This window comes from Osmia lignaria, chromosome 14, assembly GCF_051020975.1.
Source record: "Osmia lignaria lignaria isolate PbOS001 chromosome 14, iyOsmLign1, whole genome shotgun sequence".
Taxonomy (NCBI): Eukaryota; Metazoa; Arthropoda; class Insecta; order Hymenoptera; family Megachilidae; genus Osmia; species Osmia lignaria.
The window spans coordinates 233,925-258,481 of NC_135045.1; the positions used below are offsets into that span (position 1 = coordinate 233,925).

Sequence of the window (24,557 nt, forward strand, 5' to 3'; positions counted from 1 at the left end):
GTCCTATTGCTAAGAATTGTATCACATTGCTTTGAAAGATCTTCCTAACATTTGACCTTGATATACAATAATTTCATTTTCGCGGTCAAAGTCAGTATTGGGCGTCCATGTTTAAGGCGATGTCAACCAGCACTTCAGTACCATAGAAACGAAGACAGCGTGGGGGATGTTCTTTAGCTCCGGGCTACTCCGGGCGCTGCTCTTGGAAAGGTTTATCTTGAGTAATTGGTTCGGCTAATTGCAAATTCTGCCGGCTGTGAAATATCAGTACGCTTTATGTCGGCATTATAGTATGTTAGTTTTCTTGTATAGTAATTTATTAAAAATTATTGAGTACTTATAAATATATTTTGCTTAGGTAGATATAGGTTTTCCAGACGAAGATGGGTCAGCATGTTTCAAGAACTGATTTTGAATGGGTTTACACCGAAGAACCGCACGCATCACGTCGTAAAATAATTTTAGGTATGAATGTAAAATGTAGTATATGCATCAAATATTATAATTTGTTTAATTGATCTGTACGTTGATGCTTTTCCTCAACAATTGTCAACAAAATATTGTTAAAAATGTTAATAATATCGATTGCTGTTGTCATATGTATAAAAAGCTTAGTTAATATTTATTGTTATGCGCTTACATTTATCCAAAATTTTAGTCTAGTACCTATTTTATAATATATTTTTGTTTCAGAAAAATATCCCCAAATAAAAAAACTATTTGGATATGATCCAAATTTCAAATGGATAGTTACAGGAATGGTTTTAACTCAATTCATATCTCTTCTTTTTATCAAAGATTTAAGCTATCCATTATTATTCCTCATGGCATATTGTTTTGGAGGTATAATTAACCATTCCCTTATGCTAGGTATGTAATTTAGAATATCATATTGGTTATTATTAAGACTAACATACAGGGAAAGTTTGTGTGTTCTCATAACAGATTATTTATATAAAGGCTTGAATAATCTTATCAAAGTATCGTAATATGTTATGATTATAATGTAATTTCAAGAGCAATGAATCATTAATCTTATCTGTTATATTCACTATAGTCATCAAATACTCCAATTTATTTATGATATATGATATATTAATAAAAATATCCTTTTATATTATATTTTAGCAATACATGAAATAGCACATAATCTTGCTTTTGGACATTCTAGACCAATGGCCAATAGATTATTTGGATATTTTGCTAATTTACCTATAGGTATACCAGTGTCTGTTAGTTTCAAAAAATATCATCTTATACACCATCGTGTAAGTAAAAATATTAAATGAAATAATAATAAATGATGTTGATAGATTCAATAATTATAATATATAAATTGTAGTATCAAGGTGATGAGAAATTAGATACTGATTTACCAACTTTATTAGAAGCAAAATTATTTTGTACAACATTTGGAAAATTTTGTTGGATATGTTTACAACCATTTTTTTATGCATTTCGACCTCTTGTCGTTTATCCTATGCCACCCACATTATTAGAATATATAAATTTGATTATACAACTTACATTTGATGGATTGTTATGGTACTTTTTAGGTGAGTTTTTAACAGATGAACAATTGAATTAAATAATGCGATAATATAAATATGTGCAGTAATAATAAATGGATGATTTATTTAATTCTATAGGTGGAAAAGTCTTAGTTTATTTGCTTGCTGGGTCAGCAATGGCTATGGGGCTACATCCTGTAGCTGGCCACTTTATATCAGAACATTATATGTATAAGAAAGGTTTTGAAACATATAGTTATTATGGTCCATTAAATTGGATTACATTTAATGTTGGGTACCACAACGAACATCATGATTTTCCTGCTGTACCTGGTTCAAGATTACCAGAGGCAAGTTCAGTTCCATTCTAGAGTTTTATTTCTTGGGAACTATACCAAATATAGTTGTTTTTACTTAAGGTTTTGGTATTTGTATATGAAAAATGAATATTATAAAAATATTTTATGCTTCTTGTAGGTAAAACGAATAGCCCCTGAGTTCTATGATAATTTACCACAACATAATTCATGGGTTTCAGTCTTATATGATTTTGTTATGGATCCTGATATAGGCCCATATGCAAGAATAAAGCGAAAGCATAAAGGACTTGCTTCATAAAACTTAGAAAATTTAATTTTTTTGCTTTTGTAGAAATAATATAAATGTTTAGTATCTGATACTTAACATTATTGGTATATTGAATACATAGAATATTATTAATTTATTTCATTATATTCAGTATGAATCAATAAAGTTAGTTTGTCTTTTGTCAATAGTAATAACAAAAACCAAGTTTGAAATATAATATACACATTATATTAATATTTTTTGACATTTATAGTATATTATAGTAAAGTATAATGGTTTATGTACAATTGTGTTTATAAAATTATATTCTATGTACCTGCTAAATTATCATAATGGTTAAAGTGTAAATGGAAGATGCTAAATTAGTAAAAAAATGTCCCATTCCACGATGATTATAAATAATTTAAGTGTAATGAAATGTAATAAAGAGAAAGTGAATATTTAGACATAATGATACTCGATTGAAGGTGTTAGTATAATATTTTTTAAACTTGTTCGTATACAAAGAAAACAGTTTTCATAATTTTGTAATCTAGTCATAATGGAATAAATTTTCTATTACAAACACTAATGTTTGAATTCAATACAAATATTTGTTCTAGTTTTAGTCAGGTATGAATTATTTATTGAACTTCTTATTGAAATAAATTGTTTTCAAAAATCAACAGTTTTTAAGAATCTAAAAATCAAAATATATCATCTGAATGTTATAAATTTGTGTTAAATTGTTTGTATTATAATAATATTAAATTAAATGCTTGTATGTACAGTAATGATATGCAACCTTTCAATGAGTGAAAATTATACATGTATTTATATATGAAATACAAAATTTTTAAATTAAATGACATTTCTGCCTACCATCTTTACATAATTTTAAGAATCCTATTCATTGTTAATAGCAGTTCATATGTACATACATATGCATATACATAGTATTTTTCAATATTACAAACAGTACCTTAAAATTTTTCACTCACTCAGATTTTGGTCTTTATCTAATCATACTTTTGTATCTATATAACTTTTGAGCTTGAAAATTGGCTATCTTAAACGCGTAGTAACTCAATTCGTTTTGTTTCATAGTAATAAAAAAAAAAACGAAAAATGGTATCTATTCATTGTATAGGTGGTTTCTATTTTAAAGAAAATGCTAACAAAAATTACTCATACTGATTAATTTGTTGGAAGAATTACATTCGATAAAGTTATCATAACTGATGAAGTAACATTTTTGTATGATTAATTTTTTATTAATGCAATTGAAATCGTGAAGTATACGAAGATGCCCGCGTGTATTCTTTAAATAGTAATTGTATAGCGGTGATGCGTGAAGCATGTGTAAAATGTAACATTGTTTGTGTTCAACAAAAAGCTAATTGATATTTCATGTTTTTTCATAAATATTGGTACTCATAATGTTGATGACTAATAAAAAGGAAGTAACGACAGCAAAATAAAATTTAGGCTACTTATTATAAAATGGTTTCTTCTGGTAAAGAAAGTTTTGTTTGCATGCCTACGCTTCGTCTAAAATATCTGCAATGTTACATCGATCTGATAATGAAAAAAATAATGTGTACGTGAATAGTATAATTTTGCACACATGTATATCTGTAATACAGCAAGTAGAATGGGAAAGCAAAACGGATCGTGTTGGTGGTTTGTAAAAGCCGTGAAATGGATACCAGTTATTTTCATCTTGACGATTGTCTTATGGTCATATTATGCTTATGTGGTGCAGTTATGTTTTTGTAAGTATTCTATAAGACGATACCCTTTTAATAATTGGGATAACACTTCTGTATTTTAATGAAATTATGTTTATTTTATAAATATATTTAAATTACTATGTTGAAAATTTAAAGTTGATATATTACATACATATACTAATAGTCTTTTTAATATTTTTTCTATTTAGATACAGCAGATAATTATGTTCAAAAAGGTATGTATATATATAGTTACTATCATATACAAAAAAGTATATTATATCAATAACATATCATTAACTCAATGATATTTCTCTGTTAACAGTATTCTACTTGTTTTTCTATCATGTTCTATTTTTCTTATTCTTATGGTCTTATTGGCAAACTGTATTTACAGACTTGATAGAAATACCAACTAAGGTAAGATTTATTCTTTACGATAATTATTATAGCACAGATACATATTAAATTAATAATGTGATATCTTGAATAGTTTAGAATACCAGATGTAGAAATGGAGAAATTTCAGCAGGCTGAAACTGAAGAGGTACAGAGACAAATCTTAGAAAGATTTGCACAAGATCTTCCAATCACAAATCGCACTATAAAAGGAGGTATTAATAAATATTATATAATAATGTATATGTTACACATATGCGTACACATAAAATACGTACATACATTTGTATAATATTTTTTTAGTAATACGTTTTTGTGAAAAATGTCAGTTAATTAAACCAGATCGAGCACATCATTGCAGTGTGTGTAGTACATGTGTTTTAAAAATGGATCACCATTGTCCATGGGTAAACAATTGTGTAGGTTTTCACAACTATAAATTTTTCATGCTGTTCCTGGCATATGCTCTTCTGTATTGTATATTTATAACTGCTACATCTTTACAATACTTTATATGCTTTTGGAAAGTAAGTATTATTTTTTATTAAGTACTTCTCTTATCTATACTAATATATAATTTGCTAGAAAATCATTTTGTGGAACATACTTTTACTCAAATGTGTTACAATTATAAATGATTGTTATTGAATTAAAAAAAAGTAAATGTATGATTAAGTTTATAGGGAAATTCAAATGTCTATGTATTGTTTTTTATGCCGTTCTTTTCTGAAAATAATATAAATTTTATTTTATAGGGGGAGTTGGATGGAATGGGTAGATTTCATCTACTTTTCTTATTCTTTGTGGCATTGATGTTTGCTCTTAGTTTAAATTCTCTTTTCTTTTATCACTGTTACCTTGTTTTACACAACAGGTCTACATTAGGTAATTAAAAAAGATGCATGCCCTTCCATAATTTTTTAAATATTGTTTGTAGTGTAACATCTGTTATTATCTGCACTGTACTGTGTAATGTTTTTAGAGGCATTCACACCACCCATGTTTCGTACAGGGAAGGATAAAGATGGTTTTAGTCTTGGAAAATACAATAATTTCCAAGAAGTATTTGGTGATAATCCTAAACTATGGTTCCTTCCCATTTTTACTAGGTAGGTTTATCAATATAATTAAGATATTTTAGTTCTTTAATTGGTAAAACTTCAAATTTTAATGATGTAATGAAATTTATAAGACTGTGAACCATTTGCACAATATATGAGCATAAAGGATTTTGGTATTAATATTACAATTATTTAAGCATTTATAATTCATGCTTATTCATTATGTAAAGAAGCACGTTTACGTTAATGTATTATACTACGTATATAACGTAGCAGAAATTATTTTAAATTAATAATTATCATTGTCATTTATTTAACAAATTAGTTATCCATATCGTTATATGTATAGAGAATAGTTCTTAGAGACATAAAAGCATTTTAACTTACAGTGCTTTCTATTATATTATACATATTTTTCTTACAATGTATATATTATAAATTAAGTGGACATAATAGTATAACTTTGTAAGACAACTGGCTTATACATACATAGAATATAAAAGTGAAGAAAATGGTAAAATTGAACAAAGTCTATGTATACAAATTATATAAACTGCCTTAAAAATCAGTCACGTAAATCCGTTTTCTATTCCATCGAGGATCAAATATTTAAACAACTTCTTATATTATTTCAATGCTTACAAATGTTGTTATATGATTACAAAATTTATTAGTAATATGTATTGAGGATTCGTATGTTTCTTTAACATTTCAATTAATTGTACTACATATATAAACGTAATAGTAATTGTATTACCGTTAAGTCGCGATGGGTGCATTAAATGTGTTCTAGTCTTGGAAACGGTGTCACCTATCCGGTACGTGCGCAACATCAAGGCACACCCAATACTTACGACTCCATGGGCAGTACTCGAAACAGGTCAGCATTATAGAAGTCTTCAGTGCCAAAATATAATAGCTATACATATATAAACTTTACTATGGAACTCCTTAGTGTTATTGATTAAAAGGCAGTTAATATTTAATAACATTGATTAATCGGTTATCTCATTCAAAAAGGATTTAAATAAATTAAGAAAAAACATTTTCTTCATATTGCTTTCTTTAAGTTCATTGTATTTAGTTTATACATAGATTTCTTTTTGTTTAAAAAAATTATGATTTGTCATTTATTTTATACAGAGTTCCAAAGTAATAATAGTCTGTATACATTGCTTCTTAATGCATGCAACTATTTTATTTCTGCTTTTATTTAGGAATTACTGTTATGAAAGTTCATTGATTTACTACTGATATTAACATCTTCATTTTTAATAACATAAGGTCGGTCAAGTTATTACTCAAATACTAAATTTACTTCATTTTTTAATTAATTATTGTTACACGTGTTTCATAATTTATTAAAATATGTCCGTATGTAATGTTGAATTTTAATAGGTACACTAATCTTTTGTAACATTTACGGCCATTGTTATTCCTATCATAACTCAATCTACCATTTTATTTCATATGATGTTTGTTAAACATTGTGTTAAAGTTATTCGGTATTTATTATTTATCATAAAATTAAGTAAGATTAAATTTATATCTTGTATTTAATCTACAGATAATCATTAATTGAGGTGGACTTTGAAATAGGTATTAGCTTCATTTTAAGCTGATTTAAAAATGCATGTTCCTTTCGTAGATGCATTATGTTCTATACTGATACACAATTATATTTATTGTTAGTACGAATTTTTTACAATTTTGAAAAGTATTGTGCATCTGGTTCTTACAGATTAATATTTATTTAATTATAAGAGGAAGTGTAACTATAATTAATATTATAGTGTTGCTATTAATTGTTAAAAATTAAAATTATGTATCAGAATTAAATATGTATAAAAATCTGTATACTAAAAAGTAAAATTCACTTTCAGTATAATATTTGTTAGAAAAACTGTGTTCAATAAATTAAGAAGAGGGAAAGTTAAATTTTAATCTTGAAACACTTTGTAGTTTATACAAATTTGTTAAAATTAGGTAGTTACACTACCTCTAGGTGTGAATGGGATTACATCAAGTAGAAGGTAGGGTGTGGGTTACAGTTTTGGAGATGGGGTAAACTTTCCTGAACGGCTGTGCGATGAAGACACACATACTCTATTGGGACCTACTACCCAACAATGGGGTGATGAGACCGAGCTTGATTCTCCACCTCCTTATGGGTCACAATCAGGTATTGTGTAGTCTGAATCTCTGTGTTGAGACAGTGCATTAACCCATATGCATTGTTCAAATACACAATATTTCTGATACAAAACTCATATTAGCCATAATTACTACGTGTACTATGTTTATAAAGAAAATGTTATTCAGTTATTTGAATCATTTTATGTATTAATATGAATACATATTTTAATCATCTTTTCTCTCACAAATAAGTTTACTATTATTATCTTATCAAAGAGCAGCAAGTGTATTTAAATACTGTAGTATTTAAAATGTTATTTTATATTAAGTATTACATATAGGAATTGATTTAGTGAATTAATTGTATTAATTGTAAACTATTTACTTTTTTTATTTTTTTTTAATTCAATATATATACAGTATATAGTATTAAAATAGATAAATATTAATATTATTATATAACTTACACATAGTTTTCAAGAATGAATTAATCTATAAACTTATAAAAAATTTAAATATTTAACTTTGCTAATATAAAGTAAACTGTTAAGTGAAACGAAATTTTAGTATTTCATGAAAATATATATTAATTTTATGAAAGTATAAGTTAACAAAGAGTTTACCAATACATTCTTATTTTATGTAATTATTATATGCATTTTATAGCTTTTTGTACAAAAATTTAATCATTAATAGAACAGTCAAAATATAAAATGTTTAAAAATAAGTACTTATATAGTTAATAGGGAACATTTTTTCATGATAATTAGTACAAACATATAAATTTATACAGTAAATAAGATGATTAGAAAACTATGCTTAAAAAAATTATATAAAAGTTATATAAATTGTACAATACTTTTATGTACAATTAATTGTTACATTCCTTATTTATGTATTTGCTGATTTGCAGGATACATAATAAATACTATGTATGAAATATATATAAAATTTTATCATCTATTATTAAATAAAAAAGCTGTAATAAAACGAGAAGAATAAATTGGTAACGTTCAAATATTCTATGTGTTTGCAATGAATGTAAATAATTTAGGTATCATCAACTTTTAACCTATTGTTTCCATTTTATTGAAGCTGTTCATTGCATGAATAGAGAATTATGTTTGTATTTTAATATGCATGTTCCACTACAGATTAATATATATTTATTACAAAATTAATGAATAACTAAAAAGCTTAAACTTTATCTTTAAGTTTTGATTTTGTAATTAGAAATTTTATTTATTTTTTTCTTTTTTACACACATCTAATAAATTGTATTTTTATTAATCTGTTACTGTATTTACAGTTTTCAGATTACACTGCATTAACTTAATTAATTCATTGCATTTGATAGTGATAGAAAGAAAAATAATTTGTTCTTATGATTAATAAAAAAGAATGTAAATTGATGTATGTAAGATGTTTTTATTAGTATCTATTTATAAACTTGTATTATGTTTTATACATAATATATTTAATTTTTTGTAATGTACATATCTTTTAAATAATAAACTGTACAATTATTATTAGAAGCTTTCAGATATAAGTCATGTCCTAAACTAACAAGATGTTAGGTGATAACAGTATCAATATTTTTCCAAATTTCTGTTGAAACAATGGCATGTTCATTCTACTGGACATGGCTTACAATCTATAGCATCTAAGAAATAATAAATGAGAAATACTGAGCCTCAAGAAGAAGTTTCAGATTTATTTGAATATAAAACGTATAACGCGTGCATATTGATGCATTTATTTAATGCAATATTTAGGTTGAGTTTTTGACTACAGGTCCACCTTTGATCAAATGACTTTGGTAGAAGAAGCTACAATTTTGGCTCTTGGCACTGGGTAATAATGAATTGTACATTTGACATTTTGATGTTTAATCAGAAATAACATGTTTGTTTTCTAAAATTTTGCAGTACTAATAAATTTTCTGTTTCTAAAATGAAAATAGAATTGAATTTTATAGAATTAGTGTAAAAAGTTGTGTATTTAAGATTATAAACGTCGTTAATGTATTGTATTCATTGCTATTCATGATTTATTTATTAATCGTTTTAATATTTATTTTGAAAATATTTCTATTTTGTATAACATCACTTTATAGTATAAGATTTATTACAGAAATATATTAGAAGACAAATTGTGAATACCATTTTAATTAGGCATACAGAATCAGAATAGTATGGCAAACTTGAGTTTTGTATTGCATGTTTAATTTTTGTTCGTTCGTTTATTTACAGAAATTAACAATTATTGCAGTTTTATACAGAGAAGGTGCTAAGTTTCATAATTATTTGTTACTTAAATCATGTATCATAATATTTTAGTTTTTAAATATTTGTGTTTATACTATCAGTCCCTATATATTTGATTAAATATTTCTTTTTTTGTATTAAATATTTTACAGCACTGCTGTGATAGGGTCAACTGCTGATGCTAACCAGCCACTGGTGGATGCAACTGAACTTGTTTGAGATACCATTTTCCAGTTGTGTTGTATGCTTTTGACAAATGTTTAGCGGTAACAGATTTTCATTTCAAAATGTTTATGTAAATCCTTTGTGTTTGTCATTTTTAATTTTAATTATGTAATTTAAGAGAAAATTGATAAGAAATATTTCATTGTCTTTACTAATGACTCACAAATTAAGTACATTTCACTAAAGTTTTATTGTTTGCTATTTTTGTTCTATTTAGTAAAATAATTTTATGTACAGATACAAAGGATTAATACTAAGATCATATACATTACATTGGAATCTTCATTTTTTGTTTTTTCATGTACATATTATATGATTTAAAAAAAAAATTAGCAGCAAATGTATGTAGGATAAGTTGCACAAAATTTTTAACATTTCATGTATATATAATATTGTTGGTAGTGTAGCTATTGTTATGTATGATAGCATATATAATTAGTGTTACAATTTATAATGGCATAGTTTATAAATAATAAGTTGCTGATTAAAATTTCTGTCACCAAAATGTAGAGCATGAACAAATAATTTGGTGATAAATGTAAATTTTCATAGTTAAAAAACGTTACTATTACAAATGTAATGATAGCATAAAATTTTACTTTGAAGGAATAATGAACTGTTGCACAGGTAATAGTGTAAGGGTCTACCCAAAATCCCATTTCTCAACTATCTGTGGTTATAACATATTGCTTGTTTTCATTGATTTTAAGATTTTAAGCTCTGTTCTTTATAGATTTGGAGACTACCCTGTGCTAACTCTGAGATGTGCTATTAAATAGAAAAATAATATCTATAGTTTTTTTCAAATAAAAAACATTACAGAATAAATAATAGATCAATATAATTATTAAAGTAGTGGAACAGCAAATTTTTTTATTTTGTATAAAATATTGGTTCACAATATCTACTGTAAAATATAAAACATATCAGATTTCATCCTATATGTATATGTATATGTTCTTGAAGTCAAGAAACTATAATATAATATAACATAATCATTAATTATTGTAGTAAGAATGTATGGTTTCTTTATACATTCATGTTATTTTTTCACTATAATAATTTCCTTTTTTTTTCTTTTTTAATAATGTAACGAACACGTTGTTCACTAATTGTTATAAATGTATTTCACTTGATTATTACAAGTAAACATATTTTGTACTTAACATTTTTGCAGCTATTTTTATTAATATAAGATGAATAATTTTGAAGCAGTGGTATGTTTGGAAATCAATACAGTATGCATTTTGTAATTAACAAATCTCATATCTATGTAACTGAAATAAGTTAATAGGTTTTTGTAGCATTTCAGTATCGTATTTATATTGCTGACCATAGTATTACTATTGATTGTTATATTAAAAGAAATACATTGCACTATTCAATTTAAGAAAAAAAAGAAAATGTATTTAAAGAAATTCTGTTCATTTTCGTTTTATTATATAAAAATATGAGAAATATGATGCAAATATAGTCATCAGTGGGAATGCTTTATTCTTTTCTTGAACAATTTAAAAAAAATTAAGTGGTTATGGCTCTATGTTACAATCTGTAACCATATTTTTGTATCCAACTTAATCCTTCTCTTGAAGATGACTTAGGAAAGTATTCTAAACCAATATATCCATTGTATCCTTCTTGTTCTAAAGTAGCAAGAACATATTTGTAATCTATTTCTCCTGGTGTATCAGGTTCATGTCTATTAGGAACTTGTGCTATCTGTACGTGCCCTATAAATTCAAAGAAATGTAATTTCTACATGTACTTAAAATTTTTATGTATGGAATAAAGAATATGTACCTATATATGGCATTAATTCTTTGATGTTTCTTGTAATATTACCAGAAATATGTTGCAGATGAAAAACATCAAGTTGTAATTTTAAAAACGGGCTATTAATTGTTTTTACTAATTCTAAGCCTGTATTAAATAAATAAATTAGTAAACATAACAATATTGTCACAAACACTTGTTCTATATGAAATACCTTTTTGAAAACTATTCATATAATAATCTGGTACAGTAATATTATTGATAGGTTCAATAACACCAATTATTTTTTCTTTTTCAAATTTCTCCACTGCATACAGAAGATTATTTAAATATGTACTATCATTAGTAGTACTTATTTGATTTACTTTTCCTGACATTATATGAATCCTAATAAAAAAATGATGTATTAAAATCTTAAATGTTTAAAAAAGGATCATAACATTAGTAATCAATATATAACATATATATATAAAATACTTTTACCGCAAACAATTTAAAGCTTTTGAATATTCTATAGTGGTATCAATACTTTTTTTAAAATTTTCTTCTTGTCCAGGTACTGCTGCAAATCCCAGTTCCCCTTTCGTGACATCTCCTATTAAAGTCAAATAAAAAACACCATAGTTTTCAAAAGTATTTTATACAATTTTTATTATTATTAGTAATTAATAAATACCTGTATATACATTTATAAGAATTTGCTCAATATCTGCCTTTTTTCTAGCTTCTGATACATCTTTAACAGAGTAACCAAAAGGAAATCCACTTTCTACTGCTTTAAAACCAGCCTCTTTTGCTAATCTATATCTTTCAGTAATAGATGGTGCCTCCGTAAACATAAAAGACAGATTACTCGCAAATTTGAGGCTCATATTTAATTAAAAGAATATTCTCACCCTACAAATGTATATAGAAAATTAAATACTTGTGAAATTATGTAACTCTTCTTATCTTTCAAGTACGTATGTACATATATACAGAATTAATATCAAACAGATGTGTGTGTATATATACATATATTTGTTATCACTAAAACAGTCATAATTATGCGATGCTAACCTCGCTATTTATTAAATGGGATAATTTTTGAAGGGCAGAGGGGAGTGTAAAACGATTTGTATTGTAATGTTATCATAATTTATGAATTATATAAGTTCTTTAGAGAACTGTTACATTATATGTATAATATGGGAAGAAATGTAATGATGTTTTTATAAATATTTTGCTTTATTTAACATGAAGTTAAATGCATTGGAAACCAATGTGACTTAATATAAATTAAACGCAAGAAGTAATGAATCATTAAGCAATTTTTAACATTATCACTCGTCATCGTCACGGACGCCACCACCTGGTACTTTTGGTCCTCCAGCACGTTTTGCCATAATAATTTGATCAACCTTAAGTACAGTGCATGCAACACCAACAGCATATTTTAAACTCCATTGTTTTGTTAGAAACAAGTCTATAATTCCAGCTTCAGCTGTGTCATTAAGTGCTGCACCTTTATCCTATAAATAAACATTTGTCAGTATATAAATAATATTACATAAAACAGAGAACTTAGATATAAATACGTACGTCAATAACGAAACCATAATTCTTGTTGTCTTCTTTATGTGCAGCATAAAGCTTTGATAAAAGTTCAGGGGCATGACTTCCACTATTTTCTGCCAAAGTTTTTGGAAATACTTCCAATGCAGTTGCAAATCGACGTACTGCATATTGCTCTAAACCAGGCAATGCATCTGCATATGTAGCAAGTTGTGTAGCTAGTTCAATTTCCGTAGCACCAGCTCCAGGAACAAATCTTCCATCCTTTGTTATGCCTTTAAATGTATTAACTCCATCGTCAATAGCTCGTTCAATATCATCCATGTAATTTTCAGTGGATCCTCGAACGATTATAGTACTAACACGGCTATCTTTACCGTGCAATGCAAATTTTACTACTATTGTATCTCCTACTTCATCAATATATACTGAATCTGAATATCCCAATTCTTCTTTTGATGGTGGAATCTAAAATAATTATCAGCAATCAGCACTTGTTTAATATTATAAAGATCCAATTGCAAGATAAAATTATTTACCAATCTTGGAAGTGCAGTAGCACCAACAGTTTTGCACAGTCTTCTAACATCAAACTTGCTAGGTATGCGAACAGCCATTAAATTATATTTATTCATATAATGTAAAGCCATATCACCAAATTTCCCTCCTGAAACAATGACATCAGCTCCGCTATCAGCTATTGCTTTTATTTGAGACTCTAACAGAGATTCCTCTCCTCTGGAAAAATTCATCAGTTCGTCTGCTGTTTTTATTAACACTGTTCCTTTAGTTTCAGTTTGCATGATATCTACAGCACATGTATAGACAGCAATTTTAGCATTATCTTTTCTTGTAACATCTCCTTCAACGTGCCGTTTAAATACCATTCCTTGGACAACTTCAGAGCTAGATATACCACTACCAAGTATTTTACAGACTCTTACATTATCTACATTAAAAGTTGTTTTTTCAGGCAAAATGGATACACAAGCTCTAGTAACAAGAGAAGTAAGAATATCTTCATTTCCAAATTGTTTACTCATAATAGATGTTTTAATTCCAGCTTTTATTTGTTTTTCATCTTTATAATCATTTACTGTATAACAAATTAATGTTGGCAATATTTGTAATGCTTTTTCTAAAGAAGCTTCATATCCTTCAATTATTTCAGAAGTGGTAATTCCCTATTACAAAACATATTTTATTACTATTATAAATACATAATTAATATTCATTGATATTAATAATTCTTATAATACTAAAGATTATACCAGACGAAGTAATTCTTCTGCTGCTTCCAAAAGTGCTCCAGCAAAAATTATAACAAAATTTGTACCATCGCCAACTTCTGCTTCTTGCATCTTTGATGCTAAAACTATTAATTTAGCAGCTGGATGTTCAACTTCCAGCTCATTAATTATTGTTGCAGCATCATTAGTGACAAATAATTTTTCAATATGATTGATAACCATTTTATTCATGCCATTTGGACCATAGGCGGTTCTTACAGTTTGTGCAAATTGTTTGCATGCTGTTATATTTCTATATACTGCTTCTTCCAAACCTGAGAAATACTGATTGAACAAACAAAAATGTATTGATCACAAATTTGAGAATTTAATAAAGTTTGTGAAATTTATAATTTTATTCATGAATCAATTATTTAAAATTAAACTGACAAGTTATTGACTAGAAACTGGTCAAAAATATCTTGGGAAATAAAAGAGCGAAAAGATTTCAATTTATTTAAAAATATTACATTTTTGAATGTAATGTAAAACATGCATTGTTAAAATGGATTATATCCATAAAAGGTAACACACTGCTGGAAGACATTTATTTTCATAAATGAGAAAATATTCGTTGAACATAGTTTATTAAAACAGTTGAGTGACATTAAAATATCCAACTTAAAACTTACACGGGCTCCTTCTTTAAGCATTTGGGCCATGCCCGGTGCTTTTGGTACATGTAAAGCCATTTTGATTAATTTTACAATTAAAAAATTTCGTTATTTCACGTGCAATTCACAACTGATAGGTTGCTTCGTTTTCCCGTCAAACACGATGTGGAATCGAGATCTTTCTTGACGTTTAACTACTAAAGCGACATCTTTTAACGAGTTTTGATAAAGTTCTATCTGGTTTTTTCATAATTTATAAAGGGTGTTTTCAAGTTTTATATTAAATACAAGTTTTTTTCAACTAAACATTCACAGTTTATATTAATTTAAGAAAATAGTTTTATATTTATATATATATACTTATTTAAACATGCTACATATTGTAAAAACTCTATCGCCATTTATATCTTTGAGAAAAATCAGCCTTAAGGGATAGTCCCAATGTAAAATTAAATGTTATACATACATACATTTAGAAGCTGGTAGAAGTCATTAAGAAAGGCTTAGAAAATCATTATTAATTGGTGAAGCAACAAACATTGTAATATATAAACGAAAGTTATTGTTAACAATTGGTGAGTCAAGTTACTTTAATTACTTTTGGAAATTGTAAATTGACCTTTGATAGAAATTAAAAACATTTTATGTTTCATGTATGGTTGGTAGGAAATCCTATATTCCATTGTTATGGATATGGTGATCACAAATTTACAACAACAGCGTCAAATTACGGAGCAGCTACGTCGTGAAGCTGCTTTGAAACGAATCACAGTTAGTAAAGCTGTAGAGGATATCATGAAGTACATTACAGAACATGAACAAGAAGATTGTCTGCTAGTTGGTTTTTCATCACAAAAATCTAATCCCTTTCGTGAAAAAAGTTCCTGTACCGTTTTTTAAATTAGCATGCCTAAAATAAAAGTAAAAACAAGTTAGTTTCTTCATTAAATTTTTAAAATTTTTAATATAATTGTTTAACATTGGTATTATAAAAGCAGGAAATTGTCAGTTACATATGTATGTATATAATTAATGTTCTTTTTCTAAAGACGTAATCAAATTTTAATCTAACTTTGTAAAACTATAATCACCTAATTGTTCTTATTAAATAGGCAAACAGTTAAACGAAGATTAATTGTATATTTAAAGAATTTCATACAAATATTTCACTATTTTGTTATTGTGATTTTATTGGCCTATAAAATTTGTATATTAATAAACAAATGTTAAATATTTCAAGTGCCTTTACGAACAAATAAATGTATGTTAGGTGATATATGAGTAAGAGTATAATTATAAAATTTATTATTGTAATAAAATAAAATGATTTTGCAAATATAAACCCTTTTTTTTATTGTATTTATTTTAAGTTAATAAAATTGAATGGGATCTCATGTACTGTTATTGTAAGTGTATGTAAGTACATACATATTTACTATAGCTAAATGAAGTACTATATACACATATATATATATACCGCAGTTCACCAGAGTCCATAACTGCGACGCACAGGTTGGAAGATGGTGGGGGAACGCAGCGAGCTCTCTGCTAATCGCTTTCCACTTCGTTTGGGAGTATCACCAATCAGGGCGAAGATGCGTACTGGAGATGCGCGAAGAACGAAAATTGGTCTTTTCGTAGTTATGGACTCTGGTGAACTGCGGTATATACATATATGTATATATACATGTAAAAGGGAAGCTTGATTTCATTTTGAGTGTTTTATATTATACACAGATTGAATCTGATACTTCAAAATAATACGTTTTTATAAAATAATAATAAAATCTGTACAAAAGTATTGTGAAGAATCTTATTTGTAACAGTCTTAAAATTTATTACCGGTATGAGGTTACAAACATAACCTGAAATTAAAAAATTTAAAGTATAATTTAAAATAAAGTATATGTATATACATAAGTATACTTGCCTAAAAAATATGATTTTAAATATATTCATTAATTTCAGGTGAGATAATTACATTTTTTTGTAAATAATAAAAAATAAGTCAACACATTTTAAACATTTTTGTTCTTCTTGTTATTAATGAAGATTTTGTTTATATATATATAGATGTCAAACATGTTTTCCATGAGTTTGATAACATTAGATAGTTATCAGTCAACTCCATTGTCAGAATTAGATATAACATTTTCAGAGTTTCGTGGGACAGAAATTAAACATGTTCCTGTCATCAGAATATTTGGATCTACTCCTTCTGGTACATTATAATTTACTTACACAAAATTTATCAGTAAGTTATTATTAATCTAATTATTGTGTTTGTTCCTGTTTTAAATTTAGGGATAAAAACTTGTTTACATATACATGGTGTATTTCCATATATGTACATTCCATGTATAATGAAAAATAATGTGGACAGTTTTATGTACAAATTAGCTGCAGCAATAGATTCTGCAATTAATATATCTTTTGGATTCACAATGTCTAATACTCAACATGTTTATAAAATTCAAAAAGTTTTTGGAATGTAAGGGAGTATTACATAAATTATATATATACCAACCTAATAGATTAAAGTAACTTATTAAATAAGATATTTTTTTTAGTCCTCTTTATGGATATCATGAGAAGGAGCATTTATTTTTCAAGATTTATTTTTATAATCCTGCAATGATTAAGCGAGCAGCTGAACTGCTACAAGTAAATAATATTTATATTTATAATGATTAGTATCTTTTTATTAAGGAACATTAAGGTAATTGTAAATGTTTTCTTTTAGAATGGCACAATACTTAATCAAAGTTTCCAACCACATGAAGCTCATATTCCTTTTATTTTACAATTCATGATAGATTATAATCTTTACGGTATGAGCCTAATAAATTTAAAATATGTTAAATTCAGACAATCCATGTACACAGAATTCAAAGAAAATGAGAACTCGCTAAGTTTAGCTGATTCACAAAAATATCTTCCTATATCTATTATTAGACAGAGTACCTGCAAATTAGAAGCAGATGCACAGGCAACTGAAATACTCAATAGAGAAGACATCCAAAATGGTTTAGATTTAAATCCTGGTATTGCAGCAATTTGGAATGAAGAAAAATGCAGAAGAGATGCAAAAGGTTTACAAGATGCTGGGTCACAATTATTATATTCAAATGCTGATAGCAGAATTTATGGTTTAACAGAAAATGACATTTATCAAGAAGAAAAATTAGTACAGAAACTACAGTTCGTTTCAGAGGTATAGCATTTAGATTCATATTTATGAAATAGTAATTCATTTTGACTTATTTTATATGCTCGGTTTAGATTAATGACAGCGTTACGCCTATAACACCCAAAACAGTTAGTTATCCTTTGGAAGTAGAAAACGAAGACAGCTTGCTTAGTACTTCAGATATTTTACATCATTTTAAACCATTGATATCAAATAAGGAAAGTAAGGAAGGAACACTTTTTAATCATGAATTGTTACAGTTTGAGAAATCTACAGTCGAAGAAACTTTACCTCAAGATAAAAATATAGAAACTAGTACTTGTAAGTAACAATTTTAATCATTTTCTCTTTTAGAAGCATTCTATTTTACTAAAATTTTGTATATTTCATATATAGTGGATTCAGAGGATATGCATTTAGTTGAAATATTAGCTAATTTAGCAGAAACAAATGAAGAAGAAAAGATTGTAGATGATGATAGTATGCTAGCTTCTCAGTTTTCTACATTTACTAATCAGATTAAAGAAGATAGCGAAGATGATGAAATTGAAAACTTAAATATCACAAGTTTAGATTTAGATAGCCTTAGTTCATGGAATTCAGCTGCTAAAGTTTCTAATCAAATAAGTACATCTAAAATTGAAAATAAAAATATTGATGATCATACGGAAACAGATTGCAGAATTGAAAAAAATGTGAAACGTTCTTTGTCAATAAATATTCCACAGTATGATGGTCCAAGCGATCTGTTTTTAAAAAATAAATCTGTTTCGAAGTTCAGTGTACTAGATACAGTATTATTAAAATATTTTAAGATTTGGCAAAAGAGAACTCGTGAATTAAAGAAGAATCGAACAAAAACAATGCAAACTATTAAACAAGGATTATTATCTTATAAAAATATGTCATACAAACATGCATTACATCATCAAGATTTAGACGTTTATGATATAGATGAAATTGAACATAAATTATCATTAACTAATTATGTTAATGTACAACATAAAGTGTCTCATGAAATCAACACTAATCAAATTAACTATGATAAGAAGTTGCATTTTATGATTAATAATAATCTAGATAAATTAAAAATACCAGCATTTGATGGTAATGTTGATAGTTCTAGTGAATCTGACGTAGATCAAGATGTTACTATTGAGGTACAGGAAAAAAAAATTTGTACTTATAAATCAGATACAAAATCCAGAAATGAAAATAATGTTGACGATTCATTGAAAAAACGAAAAATTGAATTTTACATCTCTGATGTAGAATTTTCCCCCAAAAAAGTAAGAATGTTACAAAATCCTTCGTCATTATCAAAAAAATATACTCCTCTCAATGTTAAAATAATATCTCCCAAAAGAGATAAACGTGTTAATGAAAGGAATTTTATAATAAATGAACCGTGTAGTTCAAAATCTGTCTGTAATACTCCAAAACGGAAAGGAACAGAAGAAAGTAAGCATTTATTTATGATTATTTTTTGTTATCAACAAAATACACATTATTAATCGTTTTTAGAATATCCTACACGTAACACAAGTGGAAATGCTAATGAAGTACTCCTGCTTGACGATGTCAGTGATAGGTAAGTAATATATTTTTACTTTGTATAAATATAACTTTTCTGTAAAATTTGTCATGTACTTTCAACATTTATAGTACAGGAACATATAAAGAGTCCATTGATTTGGAAACGGAACACTACAATGATGCATCGAAAATAAAATCTTTAATACATACTACTTTTAAAAGTAATAGAGAGGTTCGTAAAAAATTAAATTTTATGAATGAAAAAGTAGCTGATCGTATAAACGATGATATTGAAGAATATCATTTTGAAAATTTGCCTTTAACAGAAGCAGTAATAAATAAGGTACATAAAAATAGTGATTCTCCCAATATTTCTGAAATTTACAACGAAAATTTGATAAAAATCTTGTATAAAACACAAGATGGAAAAGTGCATCATGAATATGATATACCAAATACATCAAAACAAAACATAAATACGTACGTAGATGATTTAAAAAATGAAACACTGCAAATAAATGAAAACGATGAAGATGAAGAAGATATCTGTAATATGACTTACACACAGTATCTTAATAGGAAATTAGAGATTGAATCAAATACTCCAACTCCATTATCATTAGATGTTACGAAAAGGAGATTAATTACTATTATTACCAAATTTAATCCACCGAGCAAAGAAAGAATTATAAATAGTATGAAAATATATGGTTGTTGCAGATCAAAATCTGTTGCACCGTTTTTCAGTAATAAGGTTGATCTTATAAAACAGAAAGAAAACTCAAACAAAATTAATGATGTAGTTCCATTTAAGTGTTGTTTAGATAGAGTTACGGGTATTAAGATCTGGCGTAGAGTGAAAATAAACGAATTTTATCCTTCTGGTTCGAGCATAAAATCTTGTAACATAAAAAGAGTTCTTGCAGGATACAATCCATTAATTATTCATTCTCTTATTCATCCACCATCACCAAAAAATGTTAAAACTTGGTTGCAAGCTAAAAAATATTTATTAAAAATAGAAAGCAAACATAAAGTAATAAAGGATAGAAGAATCGATATAACAGGGAATCTAGTTAATGAAACATGCATTGATGATGCACATGAAAAAAAGAACTCTCCAAATTCTCATAATTCACAACATTCAAATAGATCTAATGATTCTGTCAACTCTTCTTTAAGAAAAATGCTTGAAAATCCATTGTTATATAAAAATATTGTTACCCAACAATATTTAGGTATTTCATATGGACAGATAGAATATACTATGAAAGATCACAGTGGTAATGTTGCAGATGAAAATCTTAAAAATGCTCGAGGCTTAACTACGGTAGTTACTTTACATAGAAAATTGACGTTATCAAATAATACATTTTTAGAGTCTTATATTTTAATTATTACAGCATCAATTTTTAACAATATTATCAGTGGAAGTACATGTTATTACACAGGGTAAACTTCTCCCTGATCCTGAATATAATACAATTGGAGCAATTTTTTATGCTGTTTACGCTGACATTCCATCATCTCCAGATGTGGAACAAATGGAACATGGTACACACAGAAATGCTATTGTTTTTTTCTTTTTAAATATTAATGACTAAAGCATAAAATTATTTCAGGTGCTATTCTTATAAATTCTTGTATAAAGAATGAAAAAGTAAAAAACATTCATTCAGCTAGTACTGCATGTCCTATATCATATGTTTCGAGTGAAGAAGATTTATTAAATAGTCTTATACAATTAGTTAGATATTACGACCCAGATATTTTAGTTGGTTGGGAAATAGAATTTCTTTCATGGGGTTATATCTTTCATAGAGCTTCTCGTATTGGATTTAATAATTTCATGTGGCAAATTTCAAGGATTTCAAATGTTACCCCAATATCTAGAGGGCAAATACCAGACAAAGATAATTTAAGTGACACAAGAATACCAGGACGAATTATTCTGGATGTTTGGAGAATAATGCGACATGAGATAGGTAAGTTATATATGTTTTGAAAGTCAAACATATTTTGAAAGATTATGTATATATTTTATAGCATTATTAAATTATACATTTGAAAATGTTATGTATAATGTTATGCGTGAAAGAATTTCTTGTCCTTCTTTTGAAACTTTAACTAATTGGTGGAAGCATAATACTATAACAGTACAATGGAGAGTTGTTACTCATTATGTTATAAGAGTTGTGGGTACACTGAAAATGTTGCTACATCTTGATATCATTGGTTTGTATGTTATATTCTATTTTGCTTTTTGTTAAATAATATTTTATGTTTTACTAAATAAGAATATCATAGGAAAAACATGCGAACATGCACGGTTAATTGGAATACAATTTTATGAAATTTTTTCGCGAGGCTCTCAGTTTCGAGTTGAGTCCATGATGCTGAGACTTGCAAAACCTTTGAGGTACATTCTCATTTCACCATCCATACAACAAAGAGCTAAAATGAGAGCACCACAAGCTTTACCGCTTATTATGGAACCACAATCTGTATTTTATACTGATCCATTAATTGTTCTTGATTTTCAAAGCTTATATCCAAGCATTATAATTGCTTATAATTACTGTTTTTCTACATGTTTAGGTCGTATAGAGCATATTGGCGGGTAAGCATAGTGTTTATATTTTGATTATATTTCGTTAACAATACAGTATGTATTTATAATTTTCTTTTTATATTTTCTAGTAACGAACCATTCGAATTTGGCGCAGCAACATTAAGAGTGAAAAGAAATACCATTAAAAAATTACAAGGAAAAATAAATTTTGCACCTTGTGGTGTAGCTTTTGTAAAACCAGAAGTAAGACGGGGTATATTACCACGTATGCTTACAGAAATTTTAAATACGCGATTAATGGTAAAACAATCTATGAAACTTCATGGAAGCGAAAATCAGGCATTGCAACGTATGCTTCATTCACAACAATTAGGACTTAAATTAATTGCAAATGTTACTTATGGTTATACTGCTGCAAATTTTAGTGGAAGAATGCCTTGTATTGAAGTATGTTCAGTAAAATATACATATACATGTATATATATATTAAACAAAAATTAATTGTAATTAAAATTATTTAAGATAGGGGACAGTGTTGTTAGTAAAGGAAGAGAAACACTAGAACGAGCAATTAAAATAGTGGAATCTACTTCTAAATGGGGAGCTCAAGTTGTTTATGGAGATACAGATTCACTATTTATTCTTTTGCCTGGAAAATCTAAAAAAGATGCTTTTCTTATCGGAGCTGAAATTGCTGATACTGTTACTGCTGCTAATCCTTCTCCTGTAAAACTAAAATTTGAAAAAGTTTTACAGCCATCAATATTGCAAGTATGTTTTAATAATCATGAACAAATAAAATGAGTTATACAATAATATTCTAAAATATTTAATTATATTTAGACTAAAAAAAGATATTGTGGTTATATGTATGAATTTCCTGAACAAGAGAAACCAGAATATTTAGCCAAAGGTATTGAAACTGTTCGTAGAGATGGTTGTCCGGCTGTGGCTAAAGTAAGTAATGTTAATTAATCATTTTCATTAATAAAATAGGTATTTAATAAAAACGGTTTAAAATTTCAGATACTTGAAAAATCATTAAAAATTTTATTCGACACTAAAGATATTTCGTTAGTAAAATTATATGTTACTAGACAGTTTGATAAAATTTTGCGACAGAAAATATCAATCCAAGATTTAACTTTCGCAAAGGAATTTCGTGGATTGAGCGGATACAAAGCCAGTGCTTGTGTACCCGCGTTAGAATTAACACGAAGATTAATGCGCAAAGATCCTCGAGCAATACCTCGTACTGGTGAACGAGTACGATATGTTATAGTAGCCGGTGCTCCAAATCAACCACTTATTCACTGTGTACGAACTCCAATGGAAGTGATTTTAGATGAAGGCTTGAATCCCAATTTTGTATATTATATAACAAAAGTTATTATACCGCCTATTAATCGATGTTTAAATTTGATTGGCATTGATGTTAATACGTGGTATGTGAAAAAAGTTATTGAACTTTAATTTTGAAATTTTATATTTTTACATATTACATGTTTTTCAGGTATAGAGAAATGTCTCACCGACAAACTCCTGACAAAGCAGTCAGCTTGTTTTCCGACAATCAAAAGTTAACAATTCGACAATATTTTGGTAACGTTATGTGTGCTATTTGTGGGGATCAAACGCAAAAAGACGTTTGTACGAACTGTGTAGGAAAACCGAATCAAACAGTTACAATTCTACATGAAAAATTGAGGTGGTTAGAACGCACTTATCATGAGCTCACTACAGTATGTATAAACGTGTACTCTTTACGAATATAAATTTCAAAAATTTTCTTAACATTTTATACTATTTTCGTTGTAGATATGTCAATCATGTACCAATTACTTAGGTGAACCAGAGTGTGAATCTTTAGATTGTCCGGTTTTATATCGTTTAGCTCAAGCTCAAAGAAATCTTGTTCAAGTACCCTATTTAAATCAAATTATTTGTAATATTGATAATTTATATACAGAAGAGAGGAATATGAAACAATGATTTTCCTTTTTAATTTTATCGAATCAAGTTTCTACTAATTTTTAATATAAATAATAAGTTAGTAATCGTTATATCAATAAAATATAATATAAATAAATGTCTTATTATATTTATACCTATATAAACATATATTTTTAA

At 27.0% G+C, this 24,557-nt stretch overlaps 6 protein-coding genes across 19 annotated transcripts; 4 read left to right on the forward strand and 2 right to left on the reverse strand.

Annotated features, from left to right (window-relative positions):
• Window positions 1–110: 110 nt before the first annotated feature.
• On the forward strand, window positions 111–2,660 carry ifc (delta4-sphingolipid-FADS-like protein ifc). 4 transcript variants are annotated; one of them, XM_034335497.2, is made up of 7 exons: window positions 111–290; window positions 359–465; window positions 694–870; window positions 1,129–1,268; window positions 1,343–1,556; window positions 1,650–1,861; window positions 1,989–2,658. In XM_034335497.2, the coding sequence occupies exons 2-7, from the start codon at window positions 384–386 to the stop codon at window positions 2,127–2,129; spliced, it is 966 nt and encodes a 321-aa protein (XP_034191388.2). In that variant the 5' UTR covers window positions 111–290; window positions 359–383; the 3' UTR covers window positions 2,130–2,658. The 4 variants fall into 4 exon arrangements, with proteins under 4 accessions (XP_034191388.2, XP_034191389.2, XP_034191391.2 ...); XM_034335498.2 differs by having other exon boundaries at window positions 150–290; window positions 363–465; window positions 1,989–2,660; XM_034335500.2 differs by having other exon boundaries at window positions 153–294; window positions 363–465; window positions 1,989–2,660.
• A 401-nt stretch (window positions 2,661–3,061) lies between these two features.
• On the forward strand, window positions 3,062–11,702 carry LOC117609316 (palmitoyltransferase ZDHHC2). Of its 11 annotated transcripts, XM_034335489.2 has the most exons (12): window positions 3,062–3,209; window positions 3,725–3,853; window positions 4,021–4,047; window positions 4,137–4,231; window positions 4,305–4,425; window positions 4,514–4,737; window positions 4,966–5,095; window positions 5,193–5,319; window positions 6,065–6,151; window positions 7,323–7,453; window positions 9,202–9,261; window positions 9,827–11,702. In XM_034335489.2, the coding sequence occupies exons 2-11, from the start codon at window positions 3,733–3,735 to the stop codon at window positions 9,219–9,221; spliced, it is 1,083 nt and encodes a 360-aa protein (XP_034191380.1). In that variant the 5' UTR covers window positions 3,062–3,209; window positions 3,725–3,732; the 3' UTR covers window positions 9,222–9,261; window positions 9,827–11,702. The 11 variants fall into 11 exon arrangements, 8 of the variants coding, with proteins under 8 accessions (XP_034191380.1, XP_034191382.1, XP_034191377.1 ...); XM_034335486.2 differs by lacking the exon at window positions 3,062–3,209 and having other exon boundaries at window positions 3,217–3,853; XM_034335491.2 differs by lacking the exons at window positions 3,062–3,209; window positions 6,065–6,151 and having other exon boundaries at window positions 3,216–3,853.
• Window positions 11,397–12,638, reverse strand: Gip (hydroxypyruvate isomerase-like protein Gip). The gene is made up of 5 exons (XM_034335502.2): window positions 12,349–12,638; window positions 12,156–12,267; window positions 11,887–12,059; window positions 11,700–11,819; window positions 11,397–11,629 (listed from the first exon to the last, which is right to left on the reverse strand). Exons 1-5 carry the CDS (start codon window positions 12,542–12,544, stop codon window positions 11,442–11,444), a joined length of 789 nt encoding a protein of 262 aa, XP_034191393.2. The 5' UTR covers window positions 12,545–12,638; the 3' UTR covers window positions 11,397–11,441.
• A 206-nt stretch (window positions 12,639–12,844) lies between these two features.
• CCT8 (chaperonin containing TCP1 subunit 8) lies at window positions 12,845–15,320 on the reverse strand. Its single transcript, XM_034335485.2, has 5 exons — window positions 15,148–15,320; window positions 14,498–14,800; window positions 13,766–14,410; window positions 13,254–13,694; window positions 12,845–13,183 (listed from the first exon to the last, which is right to left on the reverse strand). The coding sequence occupies exons 1-5, from the start codon at window positions 15,205–15,207 to the stop codon at window positions 12,995–12,997; spliced, it is 1,638 nt and encodes a 545-aa protein (XP_034191376.1). The 5' UTR covers window positions 15,208–15,320; the 3' UTR covers window positions 12,845–12,994.
• Window positions 15,321–15,545: 225 nt separating this feature from the next.
• Window positions 15,546–16,362, forward strand: Ggamma1 (guanine nucleotide-binding protein subunit gamma-1). The gene is made up of 2 exons (XM_034335508.2): window positions 15,546–15,704; window positions 15,796–16,362. The coding sequence occupies exon 2, from the start codon at window positions 15,817–15,819 to the stop codon at window positions 16,027–16,029; it is 213 nt and encodes a 70-aa protein (XP_034191399.1). The 5' UTR covers window positions 15,546–15,704; window positions 15,796–15,816; the 3' UTR covers window positions 16,030–16,362.
• A 422-nt stretch (window positions 16,363–16,784) lies between these two features.
• Window positions 16,785–24,459, forward strand: DNApol-zeta (DNA polymerase zeta catalytic subunit). The gene is made up of 19 exons (XM_034335393.2): window positions 16,785–17,097; window positions 17,203–17,350; window positions 17,434–17,620; window positions 17,700–17,793; window positions 17,873–18,343; window positions 18,412–18,640; window positions 18,716–19,780; window positions 19,844–19,910; window positions 19,985–21,185; window positions 21,259–21,409; window positions 21,478–21,840; window positions 21,902–22,090; window positions 22,163–22,475; window positions 22,556–22,874; window positions 22,950–23,198; window positions 23,271–23,384; window positions 23,454–23,872; window positions 23,941–24,169; window positions 24,246–24,459. Exons 2-19 carry the CDS (start codon window positions 17,203–17,205, stop codon window positions 24,417–24,419), a joined length of 5,982 nt encoding a protein of 1,993 aa, XP_034191284.2. The 5' UTR covers window positions 16,785–17,097; the 3' UTR covers window positions 24,420–24,459.
• Window positions 24,460–24,557: the final 98 nt, after the last annotated feature.

Bases quoted from the DNA above. Each gene is read 5' to 3' on its own strand.
- ifc (XM_034335497.2), top strand. From the start codon at position 384: ATGGGTCAGCATGTTTCAAGAACTGATTTTGAATGGGTTTACACCGAA. The intron at 466-693 runs GTATGAATGTAA...TTTTTGTTTCAG, and splicing joins ACGTCGTAAAATAATTTTAG to AAAAATATCCCCAAATAAAA. The intron at 1,862-1,988 runs GCAAGTTCAGTT...TGCTTCTTGTAG, and splicing joins CTGGTTCAAGATTACCAGAG to GTAAAACGAATAGCCCCTGA.
- LOC117609316 (XM_034335486.2), top strand. From the start codon at position 3,706: ATGTATATCTGTAATACAGCAAGTAGAATGGGAAAGCAAAACGGATCG. The intron at 4,048-4,136 runs GTATGTATATAT...CTCTGTTAACAG, and splicing joins AGATAATTATGTTCAAAAAG to TATTCTACTTGTTTTTCTAT. The intron at 4,738-4,965 runs GTAAGTATTATT...TTTATTTTATAG, and splicing joins ACTTTATATGCTTTTGGAAA to GGGGAGTTGGATGGAATGGG.
- Gip (XM_034335502.2), bottom strand. From the start codon at position 12,544: ATGAGCCTCAAATTTGCGAGTAATCTGTCTTTTATGTTTACGGAGGCA. The intron at 12,268-12,348 runs GTATTTATTAAT...TGACTTTAATAG, and splicing joins TCTTATAAATGTATATACAG to GAGATGTCACGAAAGGGGAA. The intron at 12,060-12,155 runs GTAAAAGTATTT...TTTTTTTATTAG, and splicing joins AAAGCTTTAAATTGTTTGCG to GATTCATATAATGTCAGGAA.
- CCT8 (XM_034335485.2), bottom strand. From the start codon at position 15,207: ATGGCTTTACATGTACCAAAAGCACCGGGCATGGCCCAAATGCTTAAA. The intron at 14,411-14,497 runs GTATAATCTTTA...GTTTTGTAATAG, and splicing joins CAGAAGAATTACTTCGTCTG to GGAATTACCACTTCTGAAAT. The intron at 13,695-13,765 runs GTAAATAATTTT...TAATTATTTTAG, and splicing joins CTACTGCACTTCCAAGATTG to ATTCCACCATCAAAAGAAGA.
- Ggamma1 (XM_034335508.2), top strand. From the start codon at position 15,817: ATGGATATGGTGATCACAAATTTACAACAACAGCGTCAAATTACGGAG.
- DNApol-zeta (XM_034335393.2), top strand. From the start codon at position 17,203: ATGTCAAACATGTTTTCCATGAGTTTGATAACATTAGATAGTTATCAG. The intron at 18,344-18,411 runs GTATAGCATTTA...TGCTCGGTTTAG, and splicing joins AACTACAGTTCGTTTCAGAG to ATTAATGACAGCGTTACGCC. The intron at 21,410-21,477 runs GTACACACAGAA...AAATTATTTCAG, and splicing joins TGTGGAACAAATGGAACATG to GTGCTATTCTTATAAATTCT.